Genomic DNA, 27493 nt, shown 5'->3' with positions numbered 1-27493 from the left:
CTACGATTGTCTTAAACAAGTACATTTGTTTTCCCCATTAATTTAGCTTTTTCATACAATACTTCTTTTTATTTCAATTTGTACTTATTTCTGAAATTAAGCATCATTGGCATCAAAATTAGTAGGGAGATATTTTACGGTTCTCCTTAAAAGAATAAGTACCATTTTCCATTAATTTTGCTTTTTCAAACATAACTTCTTTTAGCTTCAATTGCCGTTGTTTTTAAATTAAGTTATTTTAAAGATACACATTTCAGAAGCATAACTAAATCGGAATTAACACTTGATTTCAGGTAACTTTTTTACTAAAATATTTAATTTTTTTAATTTCGATTATAACACTCATTGTTGATTTTTAATTAATTAGTTCATAAACAGTCTATCAAAATCGTATAATTATACACAAAAAAATAAACTCATGGTTTCAGTTAATCTGAGAAATATTTATTCACTGATGCATTCCACATTAATCATTTTGCTTGCCTAAAATAACAAAACGAATAATTAATTACGTATTAAAGAACAATGCAATACTCTCTTTTTTCTATAAAATAGAGATGTAAAGCAGTAATCATCACTGCTATTATCTTTTAAGCATTCAAAAAAGCAGAACCTTTAACAGTTTTATTTTTAACAATGGCTAATGAACATGGCTCGAAAATGATTTTCCCAAGTGTTATTAAAATTAAAATTGATTTACAATCGTTATCATACTTTTATACATAGGTTTAATTCGTTTAGATGCTTTGGTAATTAAAATAATTTTCAACTAAATTTATGAATCCAAGACATAAAGCATAAATTTTCTACTAATCTAAGCATAAATAAAATATTGTTTAAAATAGTAATAGTTAGTGAACGGTTTTCGAGTTATACACAAAACACGCACACAAAACAGACTAACTATTTATTCCTTTTATCATTCTAGGTTTATAACTTTTAGTTAACTGGTATGCCTAATAAGCATATTTCTTTTTTCTTTTATTTTCGCCCTGTCTGCTTTCTATTTGAATTTATTTAAATTTTGTGAAAAAGCATTTTTACATGCACCTAATGTATCCAGCTGTAAAAAACATATTCTTTACGTGTTTAGCATACAACTGTGTTAATATTAAACGGAATGGCGATAAGGAAATAGATATGAGTTCGCAAAGTGGGGTAACTGACTCTTAAAAGCAAAGAAGTGGTGTTGATCAATTGAACACTTCCCCTTCCTTATAAATTATGCATTCCATTTGTGGAGGTAACAAAATATCTCTCGGAAGGAAAAATCTTTAGAAATTTTAAAACACATGTAAATGGGAAAAAAGGTGTATTGGATGTGGTTGAATCCTCTAACAAGAACCAAAATACAAGAACAATATATTCTACTCAGAAAAAGAGGTTTTGGAGAACATTAAATGTAAGTAATATGTAAATACTCTTAAAATATCTGTATATATAACGCAATAAAAAGAAATTTAGAAATAAATATATACTGTGTTAATTTATTTTTCTTCAACTATATTAATACAATATTAGAAAGCTCACTAATCAGAAGATATAAACGTGTAAGCTAACAACGAATTTCATATTACTTTTGTTTTCTGATTTAATATTTTTTAATTTTTCTTCTTCTTCCTTAAAAATGTTTTTCATTTCCACTTCTTCTTTCCTTTACTTGTTTTTGTATATATATATATATATAATATGCGGTGTATCCACACCGATATTTTTTAGTTAAAAAAGCAGCATGATTAAGGAGTCCAGTTTCGGCATAATATTTTATTTAGAAGCGATGGTGAAATAGCAGTTTAACCCCTCTCCAAAGCGGGAGAGGGGGAACACACATCCCGTCTAAGCTGACGGATTTTATTTTAGCATGATAAACAACAAAAAGCCACGCAAAAACTTGTGCTCTGCGTTTTATAGGATGATTACAAGTTGTAAAGTGGTCAGTCATTATTGCCTTTTTCTGTATTCCTACGCCTCATCAATTTATTTATTACTCATAGAAAATCATTTAATCTTTCCTTATATGGAAGTGAAAGATCTTAAAATAACTTCTCTTTTGAAGTATAAATCTAATTATTATTCATTGGCATGTTTTTAGCCTTGAAGTCCCAAAATAGAATTTCTACCCTTATCCTTTACTTAAGATATTTTATGAAAAGGAATGACGTTTTAATGCTTTTATTAATACAAAAGTATTTAATTTTTGTATTACATCCCCCCCAAAAAAAATTTTTTGGTAAGCCAAAAAAGTTTAGAATACTATGAATATATACTTTATGTTGGTATGACTGTCCTCTTTCCTACTATAAATAACCTTTTTCCAATATGTGAAAAAAAATTATTTACAGCAACAACAATAAAAACATAATAATACAATTTATCTATTTAGTGAACTAAACAGAAAGAAAAATTTAAACATTTTATATAACTATTCTAAAATAACTTTTCAAAAATTTTCACACAAAAATATAGAAAATTTTTATGCAAAACGACTTGGACAACAAGTGTCATTTAATCAGAATTTAAGATTCTGTATGGTTAAAAAAAATATTCACAATTTTTATGTGAAAGAGATGGACAACTAAGTGTCATTTAATCAGAATTTAAGATTCTGTGTGGTTAAAGGGGTTTTTTACTTGATGAAATTCTGTATTCCCCGTTAAAATGGAGGAAAACAGAGTTTCATGAAGCACTGTGAAATTGAGAGATCCAGACTGGATAAAACAAAAATAGTTTAGAGAGTTTTTTCTCACTGTGTTGAGAAATAAAAGTTCATGTAACTTCGCCCTCACTCCCAACTGATGCTGAGGTAAACATCTCCACACAACGCGATTCGGATCTCTCAAAAAAAATAGGGATTACTTCTTCCCTTGAAGAAAGTAAAAAATTTTCGGTTGGCGACTATTCATGATTTAATTTTAACATTTGTGGGCTGTGATATTTCCTAAGCTTTGAAATATGTACTATTTCAAAATTTTGTTTACTCAAATTATTCTTTTTATTTATTTTGTAATTAACTTCTGAAATTTTTTGAAGAATTTTATACGGTCCACTGAAAGGAGGTGACAACTTCCTCGTATTAGGATAAGTAAATTCTTCAAACAAAACCAATTCATCATTTTTAAAGTCTATATCTAAAAATCTAGAATCATAATAAATTTTATTTCTTTCATGATATTCTCTAGTTCTTTGAATTGCTATTTTTTTAGCTTCTTCAACAGGTGGATAGACTTTTTCATTTAAGGGATTTTCGTAGGGGAGTCTACCATGCATGAGGTATGCAGGTGGAAATTTTGTTACAGAATGGGGAGTTAAGTTATAAGTATTAACTATATCTTTTAACAAAACAGGCCAGGGAGTTTTAGTAGGTTTTTCATTAATTTTACATTTTAAACGCGTAATTATTGTTTGACCAAGGCGTTCAACCTTGCCATTAGACTGCGGAAGATGTGCAGTTGTCAATAATTGTTGAATTTTATTATGTTTCAAAAACTTTTTAAAATGAGAAGAAGTAAAGGCAGCGTTTCGATCACTCAACAAGGATTTAGGGATTTGATTTTGAAAAATTTGATGCAAAAAATTTGTATAAGTTTCTGAGCTAATGGATTTTGATGCAAAAGCCCAAATGTAGCGTGTAAGGTGGTCAATAATTAAAGTTAAATATTTTTTTGTTGAATTATAGTAATTCAATCCACCAACACTATCTATTGCTAGTAAGTCAAAAGACTGATTAACTGGGGGTAAGGATTGTAATAATCCAAATCTTTTTTGCCGCGGTTTTTTATTTAATTGGCACGTATGACAATGTTTACAAAATTTTGTTATATCTGAAGTTATGTTGTTCCAATAATAAACAGGGGTTATTAAGTTAATCATTTTCTGAACTCCTGGATGATTAAATTTATCATGAGCACTTTGCAGAAGTTTTAATCTTAACGAAAATGGAACAACTATTTTAGTAAAATTTTTCTTACGTACACACAAAACATTATTGATATCAACAAATTTACCTTGTAAGTTATCTTTCCTTTGAGCTTCCACTATTTCACTCAAATTCAATAAATGTGAAACATGAACATTATTATTTTTACTATTATTTTGGACAATTGAATGTGTTGCATCTCTCGAAAGCCAATCTGCTTCAAAATTAGCAGAGCCTTTTGTGTATTTAATATCATATTCATACATACTTAACAATAATGACCATCTAAATAATCTTCCTTTTAAATTTTTAACATTTCTTAGCCAAACTAAAGCAGCATGGTCAGTATGCATGGTGAATTTCTGTCCAAAGAGGTAATGATGGAATTTATTTAGAGAATCGACAATAGCAAGACATTCAAGTTCTGTAATTGCATAGTTTTTTTCATAGTCCCTTAATGAACGAGAATGAAAAGCTACAGGATGCAATACACCACATTCATCTGTCTGTTTTAGCACACATCCAATTCCAACTAATGATGCATCAACAAAAAGATGACATTCATGATTACGGTTAAAAATTTTCAAAATTGGTTTACAAATAATAGCATTTTTTAAAAGTTCAAAAGATTGTTGACATTTTTCTGACCACACCCATTTTACATCTTTCTTTAACAAGTTATTCAAAGGATGTCGAATACTTGCATAACTATCAATAAATTTATTGTAAACATTTATTGATCCGAGAAATCTTTGTAATGATTTTACATTTTTAGGGGGCAATAATTTTTTAATCACTTCAATATTATGGTTATCGGGTGATACAATTCCATTTTTAATTTCATATCCTAAAAATTCTATTTGTTTTTGCAAAAATGAACATTTTGAAAGTTTTAATTTTAAGTTTTCTTGTTTACAAATATCAAAAATCTTTTTAAGATGGGTTAAATGTTCATCATAAGAATTAGAAAATATAATGATATCATCAAAGTAGTTTGTAGCAAATTTAATTTTATGTTTATTTAAAATTCTACGAACTGTACGTTGAAAAATGCTCGGGGCATTCTTCCAGCCAAAAGGTAATCTTAAGTATTCAAATAGACCATTGTGAGTAGCGAATGCTAATTTCTCAGTGTCATCAGGATGAATACGAACATGATGATATCCCTGTGATAAATCTATTTTAGAATAATAACCACTATTAGACAATTTTTCTATTAAAGTTTGTATTAAAGGTAGTGGTTCAGAATCTGTTTTTGTAATTTGATTTAATTTCCTAAAATCTATACATAAACGACTCTTTTTATTTTCATCTTTTTTGAACACTAAAGTTACTGGGGCAGCATAAGGGGATGAACTTTCTTTTATAATGTTATTTTTTAACAATTCCTCTATTTGTAAATCAATTTCCTGTTGTTGTTTTGGGGATGTTTTGTACGGCCTTAGAGATATAGGTAAATCTGAGGTTAACCTAACTCTTTGTGGTTCCATTCTAATTTCTCCTACGTCGTGTTTGTGTTTTGCAAAAATATCATCATAACTTTCTAAAATTTCTTTTAAGTCCACATTTTCTATCTCGCTTTCATTTTTTATTTTTTCGTCGATATTAACCTGATAATGTGTGCACCCATTACCTAGATCTATCTTCGAATCATTTGAAATTTTTGGACATTTTTTCTTTTTCCTATTTGTCCTTTTCTTTTTATTTTTGTTACCCTTTACATTATTTTTTTCAATGTTTACTTTTACTGAAACATCTTCAACTTTTATTTTTTCAACATTTTTACCCTTAACATTTTGAGAATTTTGCTGTCTAATGTGCAAAGATAAGTTGTCATTGTTAGTATTAGCAGAGGTGATCAATCTCTTACCAAATTGAGTAACAACTGGCCCGACACAATCAATAAACAAACAAAACTCTTTGCAAACCTGCAACCCAAGTAAAGCATATGGTAAATCAGTATCAATTACAAAAAACTTAACTGACTTAACAATTTTGCCTAATTTAAGGGGAAACTCACAAATTTTGTTAAGTGTTAGTTGTCCTTTCGTTTGGGTAACCTTTAATTCCTCACATTTTTTAATAGGAATATTCAATTTTAACACCAAATCTTTTGGTATTACATTTAATGTTGACCCGGTATCAACATTCAATAATATCTCTTTTACTTTTTCATTTTTATTTTGTTTTGGACGTCCCTTTAGGTATTTATTTTTCACTTTACCTCCATTTAGGTATTCATTTTTAACTTTATATCCATTTAGGTACTCATTTTCAACTATATATCCATTTACATACTCGTTTTCAACTATATATCCGGATATTAGTAATTGCTATTGATTACTTGTCATATTTTGAACGTTCACATCAACCACATTACTAGGGTTGTTTACACACGTGGAGCCCATGTGAAATTGATTCAAAAGTCCTTTCTTTGAGCAATATTTACATTGATTCAATGGGTTCTCCTGTGTAGTATGATGTATTTTGAGTTTTGTCACATTCGGGGTTACATTTTTATTTTTAGGACAAGCCGGGGCTTTATGTCCTGGTGCATTACACTTAAAGCACTTAATGTCATATTTCGGGTTCTCTAACTTCTTAACATATGGTCCCTTATTAGCTTGAAATTTGTTTTTATCTAAGTCACTTTGTTTAAATTAAGTTTTTGTTTAAATTCAAAAAGATTACTGGCTCCATAAAGAATTGTTTTATTATTTGTTTGGTCTGGTATTCCTTGAATTATGTAAGTGATTAGAGCTAAGTCATCAATATCACTTTGAGTAGCTATTTCTCTCATTTTTAGGAAATATTCTTGAAGAGTTTCATTATATCTTTGTTTTCTTTTTTGCAACATTGCATGTACTTCTGCACTATTACAACTAAGTCCAAATTCTTCAAGCAAAAGATTTTTTAACTTTTCATATGAATTTAACTGAGTTTCACTTCTAATTAAAGTTAATGCATTATTTTTCATACACCTTTTTGCAAATAAAAATTTTTGCATATCAGACAATTTAAATAAATTAGCATGAGTTTCAAAATTTTCAAACCAAGAATTTATGTTATCATAGCGGTTTCCATTAAACATAGGGGTAACTGCTTCAATATCTGAAAAACTAACTACTAATTTTGTTTCATTTTCCCTATTTATATAATTACTAGAACTTTGACTATAGGATACCATATCTTCATCAACACTACTTTTTGTACTTATAGAATTTAAATTAACTTGTGTAAATTGATTTACACAAGTTTTAGTTGCTAAATGTGGTTCAAAATCAGTTTGAGTTTGTTTACTTTTAAACTGAGTAGTTTCCTCCTCATCTTCGGAGGGGTTTTCAATTACGATCGAATTTTTTAAGTGATTAAAATCACATAAACAATTTAAAATATGCTTGGCAATTTCCTCTTTATTTCCTTCACTGGAAATATTAAGAATGTCTGAAATTTTGATTAAATCCGAAAAATTAAAAGTATCACAAATTTCTTTTAGTTTGTTTGCAAATTCATTATCGATAGTTTCAAAAGAAAATTCTGATTTTCGATGCTTAAAAACATAATTAAATTTTACTAAATTAAATTAAATTCTCTTTTTAAACTAAGTTTATTTAAAAAGTTTAGATAATTACTCGATCTTCGATGCTTCAGAGTACATAATTAAATTAAACTTAGTTAAACTAAATTAACCAAGTAAATAGTTTTTTAAATAAAATTTGCGTAAAAAATTTACATAGTAATACGATATTTAGTAACTAAACTTAACTTGCTAACTAAACTTATTCGTCACTAAACTTAATTAATGTAAATTAACAGTTCGAAATAAATTTGTAAATAGAACTCGATGCAACTACTTGCGTTTTTCGAAATGATTTAGTAAAGATCTCCATCAATAACGGCACAAACATGAGTCAATCAAATATATCCAAAACAAAAGATAAACGAAATAAGAGTCTACAGAAGAATGTTCCTTAATTGACTTCCTCCAGAGATTTCTTTCTCCGAAAACAAAGAACATTTCTGTCAAAAGATACTTTCAACTGTCCATCCCTTCACTAATAATAAGCTGTGTAAAATCCTTCAAGATCTAAATCCCATGTTACATGAAAGTTAACTTACTTTACATTGACAAGGATTGCTTTTTATCGTAATCCTTTCTCAAATTCAACACAGTGTTAAAAGAAAATCAACTTATACACAAAATCATTTATCGCTAAGGAGGCACACAGCGTTCAACAAATAGAATTTGAGTTTTAATATCTAAATAATTTTTGAAAAAATCTTTGACTAATATTCATTGCCTAGATGACTTTTATTTGAAGCATAATATAAGCAGTCGGTGAGCTTTATGTTTTCGACGCAGCTCAAAATGCGTGTTCGAGAAGATGGGCACTGCTCAAAATGCGTGTTCTAGAAGATGGACACTGCACAAAATGCGTGTTCTAGAAGATGGGCACTGCACAAAATGCGTGTTCTAGAAGATGGACACTGCTCAAAATGCGTGTTCAGGAAGATGGGCACTGCTCAAAATGCGTGTTCTAGAAGATGGACACTGCTCAAAATGCATGTTCTAGAAGATGGACACTGCTCAAAATGCGTGTTCTAGAAGATGGACACTGCTCAAAATGTGTGTTTTAGAAGATGGACACTGCTCAAAATGCGTGTTCTAGAAGATGGACACTGCTCAAAATGCGTGTTCTAGAAGATGGACACTGCTCCAAATGCGTGTTCTAGAAGATGGACACTGCTCAAAATGCGTGTTCTAGAAGATGGACACTTCTCAAAATGCGTGTTTGAGAAGATGGACACTGCTCAAAATACGTGTTTGAGAAGATGGACACAGCTCAAAATGAGTGTTTGAGAAGATGGACACTGCTCAAAATGCAAATTTGAGAAGATGGACACTGCTCAAAATGCAATTTTAAGAAAATGGATATAGCTATTTAAGAAAAAGAAACAAAGCATTTAATTCTATTTTTAAACTTTTACTATGAAAATCGTCTTCTTTCGTATTTTAATGGGATGGGATGGATTTTTTTCCTTTGAAAAATGGGCTTAAAATAAATTTTAAATTAAATAAGGAATTTTGAAAGAATTTTAAATGTGATATCCATTTGCTTAAATCACTTAGTATACTTTTTTCAATTAGTGTTTATTAAAAAATATTAAGGTGTCTAGGTTATTTTGATATCATCGAAAAAAACTAGGATAACATTTCACTTATGATTCAAAATTTTTTACAAGTGCTTAAAATGAGCCCACACATTATTTAAATGCAAACACTTTTGTGAAACATTACCAAAAAACTTGCATAATTTAATTGCCTTTAGAAATAACATTTGAAGAGAAAAAAATATACTATGATGTTTAGGGAGCACAATAAAAGTCATGAAAATCATATGAACGACTTGAAACTATTTTTAATAGGCAGTCAAATTACGTTCTTTTTAAAACCATACAAATTCAAAGATAATGAAATATAAAAAGAATTTCTCGAATTAAAGAAATAAACTAATTATGTGAATTTTTATTAAGAAAAAATTTATTTTGACCAAAAAATACGATATTTAGCAACATTTAAGTAGTAGTATGGATTTAAGCATACTATACTCAAATATAAATACTTAATTAATAGGTTTATTAGAAGTTAACTACTTTTGCGAGTTGGGTAAGAAAAATTGAATTGGGAAAAACAGATTAAAACACAAAACTTAAAGCAAAATACTTCATTTGATTATTATCTTGATGACTTGTTCTTTTTTTTTATTGTTATTTTATACTTGGTGCCAAATTGCTCAGGGCAAAACTGACCATATCATTTTTTTCTTCGTCCTTTTTACAAGGTTTTAACGAGTTCTGTAGTGATATTAATACTGGGAAAATATAGACTTTCAAAAACCACTTTGTCATGACAACTAAATTAAGGGATTTATTAGAAGTCAACTAATCTTTCGAGCATGGTAAAAAAATTTGAATTGAGAAAAACAGATCTAAAGACAAAACTTTAATCAAAATACTTGAGTTTGCAGACAGTTTCATTATTGAAAATGTGAGTGATATTTTCTATTTTCAGTGAGTGAGTTTTGTTATCTTAGTGTCAAATTGCTTCAAACAAAACAGGTCATATTACATTTTTTTTCAAAAAATAAAAAATTTTGATAAATAAATTTTCTAGACCTCTTAAAGATCAGCAGTTCCTTTCACAAAGTGTGTGTTTTTGTGTGGAAAAATCCACACAAAATTGATTCGTTCCCGCTTTCATTCACGAATTATGAAAGAAAATAAGTTGCATGAAAATTTTTAACGTAATAGAACGTCATCCAAAAGGGAAAATTAAAAGGTCTAGAATTGTTCATAAATATGACGCCATTCATACTTTAGAGAATTTTTGTTATTTTCTTAATGCATAATTTTCTAAGAATTATTACCCATTAACTTCCTCAAGTAATCTTTCAATTGGCATCTTGACTTTTATGGCTCTTTGTTAAAGAACGATTCCTACGTCTTAAATTTAATAAGATAATCTATTTTTAACTATGAAGCTATGAATTAATGTAGAAAGACTCGTGTGCGACATTCTACATTGCATGCATATATATATATATATATATATATATATATATATATATATATATATATATATATATATATATATATATATATATATATATATATATATATATATATATATATATAAAAGTTCAAAATGAAGAATAAAACAAGGAAAAATTAAAGACGTATGAAAAAGAGGGAAATAATAAGTAAAAAAATAACAAACAACAGTTTAAAAAAAAAAGAAAAAAAAAGCGTGAAATTTTATTTAAAAAACCGGGAAAAAAATCCGGAAAAAAAAATAATAATCTTTTCATCAGCCCACACGATTATATCCGTAAAACAGAGTGTAGCGATTATATCCGTTTCACGGATATAATCGTGTGGGCTGATGAAAAGATTATATCTTTTTTTTTCGGATTTCTTCCCCGGTTTTTTAAATAAAATTTCACGCTTTTTTTTTCTTTTTTTTTAAACTGTTGTTTGTTATTTTTTTACTTATTATTTCTCCCTTTTTCATATGTCTTTAATTTTTCTTTGTTTTATTCTTCATTTTGAACTTATCTGATGGATTCTGTTTGCTTGCAGCTTAAGCGCAATAAATGAAACTTATTGTTTTTCTTAACTCTCTTCGTGCTTTCTTGTATGTATATATATATATATATATATATATATATATATATATATATATATATATATATATATATATATATATCTATATATATATATATATATATATATATATATATATATATATATATATATATATATATATATATATAGATAGATAGATAGATAGATAGATAGATAGTTTTTCTTATTTAACCTAATTGAAATGTAAAATAAAGTAAAACAGATATTTTCAAAAACGAAATACGGCAAGTGCAAGAGCAATTTTTTATCCTTTTAAAATTGAACTTCAAAAGTTAACTGACTCCCGTATCTAATATTTATTTATTTTTTTCCTCCAAGTGTACCTCTTGGCTCGAAACGAATGTGACAGTCTTCGTTTAAAGAATTATTGTGACTGCTATTTCTCGATGGAAGGGAAAAAAAATACGAGCAATAAGAAGACATCTCTTATTTTCACAGCAACAGATTACAAATCACGTTGAGTAGCTTCAGCTGCAACTGAGTTATTTTATTTCCGTAAAAATCCAGAAATGTTTATTTTTCATTTCGCAATAAGACAAATGATATTTAATTGGGTTTATATTTGTAAGCTGCGGGAATTTATGAGGTTCTACTTTTATTTATTATGTTTATTTGAAATAAAGCGTCTTCTCTTTGTTTTGTTTTTTCTTTGACAAACAAAATAAAAAGTATCTAAGATGTAGGACAAAATTAACGGTCGCCACCAGCCACAAGGCGACCAAATATAACTAATGGCGATTAAAAAATTGCCAGTCAATCGCCAACCGATCACCACTTTATTCATTGAAAATGCACCAAAGTTAATTTTATTATATTTTTAATAAATTTTGAATGATTATGAATATTTCATAATATTCTTAAAATTACTACATTTTACGCTTATTTCATCAAATTTTTTCTTCATTTTAAAAATGAAGATTTTAATGTTCACTATATTTTGAGAAATGTCTTAAAAGTTTTTTAATCGTTTAAAATTTTTAATTTTTAAAAAAAAGTGGTCTCATTTTTTTAAAAAGCGAGCACTGTTAAAAGTGCTACAAATTTCGACTGACAAGTAGCAAAATTTCCGAATTTTGTTCTACATACCTAGACTATACATAGTAGTGAAATTTCCGAAATTTCGTACTATATACCTAGACATTATATGGTAGCAAAATTTCCGAATTTTCGTACTATATACCTAGACATTATATAGTAGCAAAATTTCCGAATCTTGCACTGTATACTTAGACATTATATAGCAGCAAAATTTCCTAATTTTCGTACAATAAACCTAAACATTATATAGAAGCAAATTTCAGTAGCAAAATTTCCGAATTTTGCACTATATGCCTAGACAATATTAATATTAAATGCAAATTACATTAATGTAAAATTACCTATAAACAAGACACTTAAGGAAATGTTAAAAGTAAATTAATTAAATAAGTTTGGTAAACTCCGTAGGGAATGTTGGGTTAAGATGACGAACTTCAAATATTTTTCCTCAATTCTTTAAAATCTAAAATTTACAAAAATTATTCTTTTAACGTTTTTGCTTGAAATAAATGGTTATTTAACATTTTTATTATTTTATGCAGTAATGGTAGAAAATATTGAATTATTAAATGTGCATATTTTATAGCGTCACTTTAAATTATTTAATTCAAATGAACGAAATTCAAAACTTGAGCCAAATCAATTAAGCAACTTTTTAATCATGATTTTTCTTTTTTTAAAAATAACGTAGTTTTAAATTTTTATTTCTCAAGAACCATTTGACTGATTTTATTCAAATATTGTATTTATTCATTTAAAATTAAGCTTAAAATGGCGTAAAAATCTGCGTGTCATACAATTTAACTTTTTTTCAAGATTATCAAATAAAGTATTAAAAAAAATCAATCAGTTGAAACAATGTAAACAAGTGTGGGTAGGTAATAAACAAATTTGTTATTTAAATATTATTTATTATTTAAAATATTTTTTATTAAAAAGTAACACAATTCATCACAGTTAATACAGTAAAATTATTAGCCATGACGATTTACTCAAACACTAATAACATTATCGGATACTAATAAAACTAAATAATTTCTAAGGAAAGTTCTTTACTGATAATTCAATGCAGGAAACTGATAACGGAATCGATATGAAACATTAGCAATTGAAATAGTAGGAAACATTCCAATAACAGATAGAGAGGTAGATAATGGCAAACATAAATATTAAGATGATTGTTAGAACAGGGTCATTTACGAATTATCAATTATTAAGCCATACATCAATGGTTCTGGCCTGTGTTTCAAATGATCCGTTTTAGATGAAAGTGATGCTCTTCTATTTATGCATCTTTCGTGTCTAATTTGATGGGATCTTTCGAGCTTTATCATTTAATATGTTCATTATTAGTTGAATCATAATTCTGCCGGATAAAGTGGTACACATCTAAATTTAGCGAACGGGGAACTTAAGCCCGTTTACTCGAAGTTTGCGGGGCGTTTGAATTCTATGTTATATGATAACGTGTATTTAACATTAAAGTTTTAAAAACCTGAAATGTCTTTGACAATATTTCAAAAGGACAATATTTCGACATTTATCGTTTCAACACAAATTTTTGTAACGATTAAATCTTTTATATTTCTGTTAATGGATTTAATTCAAAGTAATAATAAACGCAATTACTTGATTCAATATAGCAAAAAATTTATATATAATACTTGATAATGTAAAATTTTATTTGTTTCAATAATTATAAATGTGGAAAAGTCAATATATAGTTTCGAGCGCTCAAAAATGAAAACTCATTCTCAAGACTCGCCAGACGTGAGAACCTGGAATGGAAAGTGACTCAAGATGAACCTCGCTCCGAAGTGCCTCTTCTTATTCTAACTGAAGGTATTGCAAACATTTTATCATTCGTATTGCATGTTTATTCCATCATAATAAATCTATTCTCCTTTTAAATACATTTTTTTTTTCTCTTAATCTCTTATCGTGTGTCAGCAAAATATCAATGCGCCAAATATTATTGTTTCAAATTCTCATTTAAAAATTGCTAACTTATGACTTATTTTAGTTATTTTTGCTTTGAAATTTTCAAAATCACATTTGTGATGTTTTTATATTTCTGCTAAACACAACGTTCAACATAAATCGTAGGACAAAATCGTTTTTTCTTTCTTTCTTTTGTATGCTAGAAAAAACTTTACAATTTTAAATTGGATACGATAATTTTATCTTAGTTTAGAAAGTGATACTGTTCAAACTGTTATTTATAAGTCAATAAAAAGTGAAAATAAGCATTAATGTATCTGAAATTTTCCCAATTCATGAATAACTTTTGCTCAAATTTAGCCCAATCAGCCATATAATAGAGATTCGTTCCTTTGGTGCCAGCTATCATCTGGCACTGAGTTTTTTTTATATATATATATATATGCATATAATACTCTACTTTTCTTCGAAAAACACATTCAAAAATACTAAACTCATCTCATCGCCATGGCTATCTGATCGAAATACTGATATTTAATTTGAATAAATGAACAAATAACGCTTTTCGTGAAAAGCAATTGAAACTATTGAAGCACATAATGCGCCATGTGTTTAAAAAAAAAATAAAGTTGAATAAAGATGTGAGTATCACGGATATTTAGGATACAAAGTGTGAAAGTTTGGTCATAAACAATTTCAGTTCTAAGCACGAGATTTATTTTAAATGACCAAATAGCGTGCGAATATAGATTACGGAACACTATACACTATCGATTTGCGATGAAGAATGGAATTGTTTAAACAATAGGGCCTCTGTTTGTAAATTTAAAAAAAAAAAAGGAGTTTCAAAAAAAGACTTTTATTTAGATAGTGTTAAAAATGAAAGGTTATTTAACTACTACATCTAATCAATTTATTGATAAAAATACACACTATGAGAGGTATCCATATACACTACCCTACAATAATGGAAGAGATACTTTCAGTTTTTCATTTTTTTTTTAATTTATATTTAATACTTAGAGGACTATTTTACAACTTTCAAAATGTTTAGTTGATGTGATTTTTTGTATTGTGCAATAAAGTTTAAAGCATTCAGGTACCGGCAAAAAATTACGAAAGAAAACAAGTATTCTTGAACAACCTATGCCAGAAAATCAAGCTTGTATAAAATTGGTTGTTTTTTACAATCAATGCATAAAATTTCGTAAATTTAGTTTAAATATTTATGGAGATGCAAACAATTTTTTTAAGAACTAATTGCTTTGTATTGTGATCTTATGTACTACAACTTTTTAAATGTTCAGCAAAATAAAACAACACTCTTGGAGTAATTTAAAATTAATTACAAAATTACTGTCCTAAAAATTTTAAAATTTGTTGAAAAATGCTCAAGATATGAGTATATAAAGTAGTTCTTTTGTACAGCGCATGCGGAGAAAAAATTTAAAATTATTTTTTCATAATTTTGTAGCGAATCGTATTTGGCGACTAATGGAAAAATTATCATTTAAATATCTTAAAAACGTAAAAAGTTTCAAGCAATTTTCTGAGTAGTTTTTGTACATTATAAAAGAAATCTCAAAACGATAAGAGATTTTCCACGTATTCGATTTTGTTCTTGCTGTCCTGTCATTATAAGGTAGTGTAATTTGCAATACTGCATAGTAAAATTTGTGGAAAACCACTGATTACTTTGAGCTTTCTTTCAAAAAGTACAAGAACTACTCAGAAAATTGCTCGAAACTTTTTATGTTTTTAAGATATTTAAATCAATTTTTTCCATTAGTTGCCACATACGATTCACTACAAAATTATGAAAAAATAATTTGAAATTTTTTTTCTGCTCATGCGCTGTACAAAAGAGATACTTTAAATACTCATATCTGCATATTTTTAGCTAATGTTTTTCAAACTCTAAAACATGATTTTTCATTTTCTCATTATGTTATTAATACAGATGAAGAGATATTTTTTCAAAAAAAAATTTTTTATTTATTTTATCTAATTTAATTTTAATTTCTCTTGCTGCACTTATTTTTTTCAAAGGAGAGTTATATGTCTGGAAACGCGTCGTTACCTTTTTACCCGCGTCACCCCTACGATTTTCGGCGTATTGCCGCGCTATAACGCGTAAGCGAAATTACTGATCTATCAGAATCGTATAAAAATCGTACATTCCATTAGAATCGATTATACATACTAACATATTACTCCCTCTGAATCGTTTAGATATACTGATAGGTTTCTACGTCAGTAATATGTTACTACTTCAATAAAAAATAAAAATAAATTAAAAAAGTCAAAAAGAGTGAGTTAAAATCAAAATCTCACATAAATAAAAAATATCAAAGCAAAAACAAAAAATGTTATTGAAAATGATCCTGATGCTTAAGTTCGCTTACCGAAAAACTGGAAAGTATTAAAAAGTAATGAATATAAATAAGCGTATAAAACTTCAATGCAAACAATGCTTCTTCACCTTTAAGTCTCACAATTTTAAGAGTTACATTCAAAACGCGTTTTGTGTTTTTATTCGTTAGAGCAAACAAACATAAAGGAGTTCTGGAAGAAGAAGAAGGAAGAAAAAAACATATCACTACTTCAATAAAAAATAAAAATAAATTAAAAAAATCAAAAAGAGTGAGTTAAAATCAAAATCTCACATAAATAAAAAATATCAAAGCAAAAACAAAAAATGTTATTGAAAATGATCCTGATGCTTAAGTTCGCTTACCGAAAAACTGGAAAGTATTAAAAAGTAATGAATATAAATAAGCGTATAAAACTTCAATGCAAACAATGCTTCTTCACCTTTAAGTCTCACAATTTTAAGAGTTACATTCAAAACGCGTTTTGTGTTTTTATTCGTTAGAGCAAACAAACATAAAGGAGTTCTGGAAGAAGAAGAAGGAAGAAAAAAACATATCACTACTTCAATAAAAAATAAAAATAAATTAAAAAAATCAAAAAGAGTGAGTTAAAATCAAAATCTCACATAAATAAAAAATATCAAAGCAAAAACAAAAAATGTTATTGAAAATGATCCTGATGCTTAAGTTCGCTTACCGAAAAACTGGAAAGTATTAAAAAGTAATGAATATAAATAAGCGTATAAAACTTCAATGCAAACAATGCTTCTTCACCTTTAAGTCTCACAATTTTAAGAGTTACATTCAAAACGCGTTTTGTGTTTTTATTCGTTAGAGCAAACAAACATAAAGGAGTTCTGGAAGAAGAAGAAGAAAAAAAAAAAAAAAAACATATCATTTCCCGGTAAAAGAGGGGAAGAAAAAAATATTATTTCCAAATAACGAAATATGAAAAGAAAGAGGAAAAATATATCTCTATGATTCGCTACATTCATTCCACAGGAATTGGAGAAGGGGGGGCTTTTAAGTCCCGTCAAATAATACTTCAAGATCTTCGAATATTCTTTTTTCTTTTTTCGTTCGAAAAGAGAAATATTCTACCCTAGAGAAAGTCTACATAAATCATTTTATGAGAAACCTTCTTTCTTTTTCGATGCCTCGGACTTAAGAAGATATTCTTTTCGTATCCAGAGGACAGGAGGAACTCGGTAATGCTTAAAATGTGTATTTTTCGGCCGCAACGGCTGTGAAGTTCGATTTTGCGGACGGAAGCAGCAGAAGAAAAAAAAAAAAAGGAAAATAAAAATAACACGATTTTTCCATTTCTCTCTCCTCAAAAGTTACGAAGAAGCGCTGAAATTTTGTGTTGTTACTTTTCTTGCGGAACAGTATCTCCCCCCCCCCTCCCCGTTTTTTATAAACTTTTTTTTTTTCTATTTCCTCTGGAAAAGATTAAATTGGTGACTTATGCGCGGTAGTCTGAAATATTCGAAATATCTCGGTATTTTGTTTCCTGGTGAGTAAAAAAAAATTGTGCAGAGAATATGTCTCACCGCATAATTTATTTCGATGTTTCGCAGCACTGGAAATGGATTTTTTAGTACCTCTGTACAGTTATTTCAGGAGTTTATATTGATTTTTATGTATACTATCAAAAATAGTTTATTTTATTTCTCTTAAAAATAGACATTACTAAAGAGTTTTTTTTTTTTTTTTATGAAGTGAGTATTACGGTTTCGGGTATATTTTAAATTATATTGATACTCTAAGAGTCGTCCAAAATAAGGGCTAACCTAAGCAATAGCGAAAAAGCAATGTAACAAAATAGATTTTTTTTCTTTTTTTAAAAAACAGACATTTTTGGAAGGGTTAGGGAGTTAAAGTCGAGTTTATGTGAAGAAGTGTGATAAACCTGTAACGAGAAAATACCTGTCACGAGACTTATCCAACTCTCAAAATACGCATTACGAAAAATAGCATACGACATATACACCAGTCATAAAGTAGGACATTCTTTGATCGTGAAATATTGATGCATTATAAACAATGAGGTAGATATTAGTAACTCTTTTTACCAATTAACCTTCACAAATTACCCCTTTCAAAAAACTATTTATGTTAAAGGCAATGGCTTTATTCAGGGGTAAAATTACGTCTTATAAAAGAATAAAAGATAACAATTTTCTATCTTCAACTTTCAGCCAAATCTTGTGACAGGTTTTTGTAGTATCACCCAAATGTGTCTAGATAAGGTCTAACTTAATATACGTGTTGGGTGTAGTCATAGATATAGAGAAGTCCCTTATTGTAGACCCTGGGTACATTGTTTTTTTCTTCTTTTTTTGCGTTCATTTACTACTCAAAATCAAAGTGAATTTATTTAAAAGAGACATAACGTATTAGTTAACTCCGTAAACAAATCCAAAAGATTCACTTTAATTCAATAAATTTACTAAAATAATTTTAAAAAATTAAAAACAAATGATCGAATCTATAGTTTAATACATAGGGATAGAAGTAACATTTTTTTAAAAAATATAGGATATTTATTTTTAAAAAAAGGACAAATAAAAATTTTGCGTTACGAATATTTTTTAACAAAATCATAATAACTAAAAACTTATCTCAAGTATTAATTTTATCAACAAAATTAATAAGATTTCGATTATAGATTACTTATATAAAAGCATCATTTATTTTTTAATTTCTTGGGCCAAAATTTGTGCGCTTAAAATAATACGATTAAATCTCTCTTTAAAGTTACCTTTTTGGGAAAAGTTTTCGTAAGCGAATTTTCAACTTTATTGTGGAATTTTCAATTTTTAGCAACTATATTTCTTGCATTTTTGTTTTATTCAAATTCTGAGACGTTGCTTTCGTCAATCATTGACTGTGCACTTCATACTCTCTTTTTCGGACCAAAGTGGCTTAGGGGATACAACACCCATTGTGGTGACCTGGGTTCAAATCCCATCGATGGCTTGCGCCAACCACAGTGCTGACGTAAAATATCCTCAGTGGTAGACGGATCACGGGTCCCCTTGTCGTCATTCTAACCGTAAGAGATTTTTGTGGTTTTCCTCACCATGCAACGCAAATGCGGGCTTGTTCCATCCAAGTTCTCTGCGAAGGCAAATTTCTTCCAATACTTGATCCAGGAGTTTCCTTCTCTTCTAGATTGGACTCAAAACTATAAGGTTACGTAGTTGAACATAGGGAATCGTGAAACCAAATTTGGGTCGGCTGTTCAACGACGCTTATAAAATAAAATAAAATACTCTCTCATTCAAGTTAGAATGTATTATATCAGGTTTGACTTGTGGTTCGATCTTTAAGAGCAGAAGTCTTTAGGGCTTTGTATTTAACATAATCATACTGAAAAATTTAATTTCTTTGAGCGGTGCAAACATCTGTAACCTTTCCTTTTGCAACATATTTCTCATTTTTAGTCTTTTAGGTGTGACAATTGACAATTCTTTTATAAACATCTCCAAATAATATTTAAGTAATAATAATAATATCAGTTTTTTTAAAATCTGATTAATAATTCAAAAATTACAAAAATTCAGAATTTTATACATCTTTCTTTATTATTTTGAAACTTACTTACATATCAAACAGAAGTCTAATGGTTAATATTATTATAAGCAAATTTTTAAAGCTGTTTTATATCGATTCAAATTCAATATATCGCATATGAAAATCATGTAATCAATTAAATATTGTTTTAGAAATTAATTTGCCAATTTAATGCTTAAAAAAAGTAAGCTGTAATATATTAAAAATTTAGTGAGTTTTATCACCAATGAATCCATGCGACAAATACATTTAAATTAAATTAAGTGATTTAAATTATAGAAGATTACTATAAGAAATCCAATGTTTTTCCAATGTTGAGAAAAATATGAGCGAAGTTAACTTGAATTTCTCAAACAGTAAATTTCAGATTATTTTTCTTCGATTCAGAAAAAAAATATGTATTTGATTTACAAAGTCAAAGAATTTACTGGCTATTTTGAGAAATTGAGAACGATTTTTTATGATAGCCGAGTAAACAAAGTTTCAAACTTTAAAAAAAAAAGTAACACAATTTTTACATTTAAAATAAACACTACAGAGTTTTCTTGCTGATTTTAAAAATTTTTTCATAACAAATAATGACTTTGAATGAAGTCAAGACTTTTTAAAACTTAAATGCTTCAAAAGACAACAAAAAAAGTTCAATAATTTGTTAAAAATGGCAGTTGATATTTTAAAAACGAATGTTAAAATGGTAGTTTTGTGCAGGATATCAAGCATTTTTTTTCCATTAAAAAATGGGCTAATACTCTTTTACTTAATAAGCTGTAATTTATATAAGCTATATTAATAACTGCCTTAATGAACTCTAATAAATACAGAGTTATAAATTGCAACTGATTTTTGGTAGAAAATTTTTACAAAAATATTAGTATCATAGTGAACTTAATTTTCAAAATTTATTCAGAGAAAATTCCCTCTGACTCTCTAGAAAACTACGGCGCCCATCTTGGAGACCCAAGATCTAGAGCAGCGGTTACCATTTTTTTACATCTACAGAACCCTAAATAATCGAGCATATTTAAGTGGAACCTCCAACTTAATAATTAAAACTAGGAGGCTTCGTCCCCTGCTCGCTGGCGCTCGCCAACTCCTGGAACTGATTTCGCAGTTCATTTCGGATTGCTTCGCAATCCAATGCTCGCTCATTGGATACTTTCTTACCTTCTAGCTTTTGTATACTTTTTTTAATACTGAAGTTCCGAAAACTTTTCACTGTTGAAAATTCTAAACCTGTGCATTTCAATATTAATTTGAAATTGCAAACAGTTCACATATTTTTCTTAATCACACTATTCTAAATTTCAGTTGTTGAGAAAAGTAACTGTTGTAAGTTTTGTTTTAAAGTCCTTCCCACCAGAGGGCTAAAGTCATGTGTTATAAAACAATATGAAATTTTAGCATGAAGTTTTAAAATGTAATGAAAGAGGGTCATAGCAATAAAGAAAGTAGAAGTAAAGTTAGTACTGTAAAATTAAAACAATATTTTTAATCAATGAGCCAAGTTCTTTAAGAAGCAGTTGTAGAAGTAGGTTGTTTATTTAAAACTTTTTATAGAATTTCTTTAAAAACACAATTGTTAATTTGGGCATTTGGCGATACAACACTTATAAAATTGAAGGATTTGTTACGTCAAGCGCTCAGGTATCATAATTTTGATCTAGTTGCCCTTCTATGTCATTTTGATTTATCTTGCTAAGTTAACTTTCAAAAAATTCTATGGCTGGCAACAGCATTTTTATTTTTTAAGTTGTTTATTTTTATTTATTTTAGAATTCGTTTTTCACCTAGCAGAATTCTTTGCCGACTGTTTTCTCTATAAATGAAGAAAATAAAGTAAATATTTAAGTGTTGTGAAAAGAATCTTATTTAGTTGTACAAAGTACTTCAGCCAAAATTTGGGAGCCACGTAAGAGAATTATATATATTAGATCAGAAACACATCATTAAAAGGCAGATTAATTTGGTGTTTTCAAAACGGAAAAGAAATGCAGCCAAAATATATATTAGATTAGTAGCTGTGAATATATTTACTGATAACGAATTATTTTGATAGCATTTAATGTAAAGCATAAAATTTATTCAGTTATCGTTTTACCAAAAATAGACTTAAAATTATAAGTTTTATAGCAAACAGTTAAATCTACAAATCTGGAGTGACATTTAGACTCTAGTTTTGAATTTTTTTTTAATTTTTGATGTATGCTCATAAGTTGAAAACGAATAAAGTACACGGAATTAATAGTTTTCAGAAAAGAACTGTTCTAAACATTTAGAATGGTTATCAAAAAAACATAATTCTTTATTCTAAAATTTGATTATGATTTTTATATTTCACTCATTACCTTCATTTGTTTTTTATATTGAATCAAAAAATTCGATCAGCAATTATAATGCAATTTATTATAAATGCATATCCTTTCCATAATTTATTCAATACATTATTATTGGACTAAATAATTTTTTTAATTTTGCAAACGCTTTTTAATTGTTATTTCACTAAAATAATTTCATAAAACTTACCAAAATATCCAAAAAAAAATTTATTTAGAAATTAATATAATGGCTGGTTTCAAAAGGTATTACTGGTTTAAAAAAAAATTTCAACTCTCGGAACCCCTGTGAGCCTTCCACGAACTCAATTTGGAACTATTTCGTGGAAGAGGATTTTGGAATCACTGATCTATAGTCCTGAATTTGAAATTTTAATTAAGTTACACATCATATGTTTTAAAAAAAAACTTTATATGAGTATCATGAATAAACTTAGATAATCCAAACAAATGATGGTCTGAACTAATGCAAAGTGCAGCAGTTTTTCTAACATTTTGTAGGGAAGCTTTTTATTCTGAACATAACTCAATATGGGTGTTAAAGAAAATGGGTGCAACTCAATATGTGTGTTTAAGAAGTTAAACATAACTATTTTTTTCAAAAAATGGGCATAGCATTTAATTCCATTTTTCAAACTTTTTTTATAAAATAAACTTTTTTTTTTCAATCGAATAAACTAACGGATCTAAATAAATTCGCAATGTTAAGTCATCCTTTTGTCTAAAGCATTTGCCATATTTTTTTAAAGGAGTCTTTCTTAAAAAGATATTAAAAGTTGACAGTTGTTCTTTTTACAAGGCTGTCACAGGTCCCAGATACTTACAACAGTGTGGTATTAAATTGATCCTGTAGGAATTTAGAGTTATTTAAAACCACTTTATCATTTAGAGTTCCGAATACGAAGAGATGCCTAAAAAAGTTTCATCTGTAATATATCTAGCCACCTCAACACTAAAGTCCATGATTTTGACCCGTGATAATGATGCTTAGAGTTTAAAGAAAGGAAAAGTAAGCATGAAATTCCTCTTTTAGTTGTTAAATTTGAATTATGTCCAGAAAAAAAGCTCATCAAGAGTCAATATCAAATTTTCAAGAGCTTTTAAAACTGAATGTGAAATAAAATGAACAAAAGATTGTAAAATACAGTGATTTTTATTCAATACATATAAATTATGAGATGAAAACATTAAATAACTATTAAAATGAACAATTTGTTTTTATATCTTCTGTACAATATTATTAAGCAGGCACATTTCTCTCTCCACCACTAAAAATAGTTTCTTTCTCACACTGAGAGAAATCGTCGCAACCCTCTCTCCCCCCCTAAAACTCAGATCAAATCCCCTTTAATAAAAAGTAACTCCTAGCAGAAAAAGTAAGCTGGTTACATCTTCCTCAAATCCAGTACAAACACCTAAAATAGATTTAGAACAAAAATTTATCAATTCATAAAAAAATATAAACAATTTAAAAAAACACTAAAAGACTGTACAATAAAACAATAAAAGACAGTCTGGTTAACTAAAAATACAGATAATTAATCAACTTTAAAATATATATCAGACAAGTCAATGTTTTGTGGTAAGTGCTTTATTCTTGTAGGGTAAGGTTAGGAAATTTTGCTGCTGGTTAGTTAGTGTTTTTTACAGTGGCCATTTTTTGAAAATTAAAAATTTTAAACAATTAAAAAAACAGTTTACATCATAAATGTAAGGCATTTCTCATATAGCGTTTCTCAAAATATGATTAATATTAGGAGGTTCATTTTTTAAATGAAGAAAAAATTTTAGAAAAAGGGTGAAATAAAGTGAATTTCAAACCATTATAGAATATTCAAAATAATTTTATATTTATTTTTAAAGAAAAATAAAAATATGAAAGAATGCATTTTGGCAAAAAGAAAGTAGCGATCAAATGTTGATTGATTGGCTAAAATTTTTAAATTGACATTTGTTAAATTAAATTTAATCGTCCTGTAGCCAGAGGTGATATCGGCCCTAAAACAACAGTTTGCACCCAGTTATCTGAGCAGGGTGCAAAGAAAACACTGATGCAAGTGAAGAATTGATTTGAAAAATAAAATTGAATGTAAGAAGAAAAGCACTTACACTGCCATCTGAAGCACTAGCACCAACTTTGTCACCCCTGGAATTCCAGCAGACTTCAAAAATACCACCAGACCCCCGAAAGCTGTTGATTCGTTGGCCAGTCTACACACAAGAAATCAGACATTAAACATTTAATATACAACACAAAATGTCTCACAATAAAAACTTTTAGAATTAAAAGTTGGAATTTCTTATCTCTGCCACAAATCTAGAGAATAAATTATTTAAAATTTTTCCAAAATTTAAAAAAAAAAAGATTTTATTGATATTATAAAATATTCCACTCACAAACATTTTTATAACACAAATAATTTTTAATTTAAAATAAATGCATTTAAATTTTTACTAAATGAAGGGGTTCGTTATAAAGCTTGCCATTTTAAATACACGGCTTGATCGAGAACTCGATTTTAAATACACCACAAGAGTCAGAATTGTGATTCATTCAGGCAAGCAACTTTTCGAACTGAAAATTAAAAAAAAACAAATGCAATTTCAAATAAGTTTTTATTTAAAAAAAAATTTTAAGTCTGCATTTCTTACTTTCTGGCTCAGTTTATAATTAACTAATTTAGTATTATATCATGAGTAAAAAAAACATACCAGAAAGATTGCTTGAAGAATATCAAAAAGGGATTCTTACACAATTACTAAATAAATGTTGAGTACAACAAAGAGAAAATTTAAAGGCATCTATAAATGAAAAGTATGTAAATAGCTGAAATTTATTTGGATGATTAATGAAGTAAACAGTTTATTATAAAGCATCAAGAAGAAGTGAAAAAACTAACTCTGTATAGAAAAATTTGATATAAAAAAATAGTCTTGAAAAACCTGGCTAGAAAATTATTAAAAAATAATAAAATTTAAATTCCAAAAAAAATTTAAAAAAGAACTTTGAAGAAGAAAAAAAAATCACTTCTTTTCCATAGCAAGGCCTTATTTTAATAAGAAATTAAATATCTGAATGTTTTTTAATCATGTAGATTCATTTTTTGAACTGCACATTTTTTCACAAAGTTGGTTTCTTCACTATAAAATTAAAAAAAAGCACAGAAAATTAAAAACATGCCACAACTTCCAGAATAAAAAAGAAAAATAAAGAGAATTTTATCGAAATCAATTCATAAAATAGAAAACTTACAAACAAAAAATGGTTCATTGACTGCTTATATACATTAAAACATAACACTACTTACTAACATAACCCTATTCAAACACTAATAACATGATGTAGTATTCAGCAACATGTTATATTAAGCACAAAAACATATTAAACTTGCTTGGTAGCATCATTTTGCACCTTTTACTTGGTTGCATTTTTTTATTAAAAGTTCTTTCTCGATTAATTACTTTAAGATGGAATTTACAAATCCCTATTAAAAACCTAGTATATTCAGTAAAAGTTCAGAATTTTAAAGTCATTTAATACCAAAAAATGTATAATTAATAAAATTGTGAAGTTTCCTTAATATTTTCGAATTTTCTCGACAAAATTGGCTTAGTTGAGAAAGGTATAATTTGAAGATTACCTGTGTTGACCAAATGTGAACACACTTATCAAATGAACCACTGGCCAAATACTTTCCATCAGGACTGAAAGCAACACTATAGACTGGCTCTGTATGTTGGGTCAATGTATAGAGACATGCCCCCCTCTCCACTTCCCACAGTCTCACAGTAGAATCAAACGAAGCACTGAAATAATCAAATTAAAGCAATCAATACATATCCATACCATTTTTACAAAGTAGAAAAGTAAAGCATTCCTGGAACAGACCAATGTGAGCAGACAGTGTCATGGAGGTTAAGGCTCCACAATTTCATGATCAGCCGCATGACTAGGGCAATATCATGACCATTGCACAGAGGCTGCCTTTACTTCACAGACAAGCTGGTATCCATTGATCTGAGACTGGGCCACCACTGGGAATCAAACCCCAGTCTTTGACAAAGATAGTCCAGTACCTTAACCACAGAGCCATCGCGTCTCTTTCATAAAGAGCCACGATGGCCCAATGGTCTCAATGACTCTTTCATAATATAACATTAAAAATTATTATAAGTTAAAGAAAACATTTCTTTTATTTTTCTACAAACATTATTGATGAGGTGCATAGACAACTTAAAAATATTATTTTAAAGCAGCAATCGCTAACCTTGTGATCTTTATGCACCACCAAGTGAAAATTATTCATTTTTGAAAGTGGAATAAGTCCATTTGGAATTAAAAAGCATTTTTTTAAGATTTTAATAATTAATTAAAGTTTAAACAAACTATAGTATTTAAAACAAAAACTAAATTTGATTAACCACTGCCAATATTTTTAAATTCATTCAAACGCAAACCCCTAAACATCTCGGTACTAGAAAAATGGACTTAGTCCACTTTCAAAAGTAATGGCACAAATATTTAATATCATGGATCATCATTTCATTTTTTGGTTTTTAAATGCCACAGTTCAAAATAAGAGATGAATATCAGTCAATTTTAAAAATTGTAATAATTAAAAAGTTATTTAATTATTCACTTTATAATATCAATGAAATTTTCTTTTAAAATGAGATCCAACAGCAGTTACCAAATGGGAAAATTCAAAAAATAGAATTCAAATCATAATTATGAGTAATCAAATTGAAATAAATAATTACAATAAAAAGAAATAATATTCAACCAGGATGATTTTAAAACTTTACATCACTAGGAACTTCAGAGGAAATTTGATTGGCTAAACTAAAGTTAAGATCACGGTTCGTAAATATTTTCGCTAATTTAAATCATTTTTTCACATACCACCAATGGTTAGAGGACCACCATTTGGTAACTGCTGTTCTACAGGACAAAGTATTGTGAAAAATTTATACAATTCTATCGCTTACTTTATTTTTTTTTTTTACCTACAACCAAAGATAACTCAAAATATTCTAAAAGAGACTAGAAACTAAATTTCGAGCTTATCTATACCTTTTTCAAAGATCTGACTCCTATAATATTTTCC

At 28.0% G+C, this 27493-nt stretch overlaps 1 protein-coding gene across 2 annotated transcripts in view; it reads right to left on the bottom strand.

The window, feature by feature from the left end:
- Positions 1-23519: 23519 nt before the first annotated feature.
- The window catches only part of ebi (transducin beta like ebi), a 36413-nt gene continuing 32439 nt past the window's right edge, over positions 23520-27493 (bottom strand). For both annotated transcript variants that reach the window (XM_087165397.1, XM_087165396.1), the window contains exons 13-15: positions 26027-26192; positions 24495-24596; positions 23520-23800 (exon numbers count right to left, since the gene is read on the bottom strand). In XM_087165397.1, the coding sequence (XP_087021523.1) occupies positions 23771-23800; positions 24495-24596; positions 26027-26192 (298 nt within the window). In that variant the 3' untranslated portion in view covers positions 23520-23770. The remainder of the gene's footprint in view (positions 23801-24494; positions 24597-26026; positions 26193-27493) is intronic.

The sequence above is a fragment of the Parasteatoda tepidariorum genome, chromosome 6 (genome assembly GCF_982258835.1).
Source record: "Parasteatoda tepidariorum strain Cologne lab strain chromosome 6, Ptep-v5.0, whole genome shotgun sequence".
NCBI classification, from domain to species: Eukaryota; Metazoa; Arthropoda; class Arachnida; order Araneae; family Theridiidae; genus Parasteatoda; species Parasteatoda tepidariorum.
The sequence above is the reverse complement of the archived record's forward strand: the minus strand, read 5'-3'. Positions and strand labels throughout refer to the sequence as shown.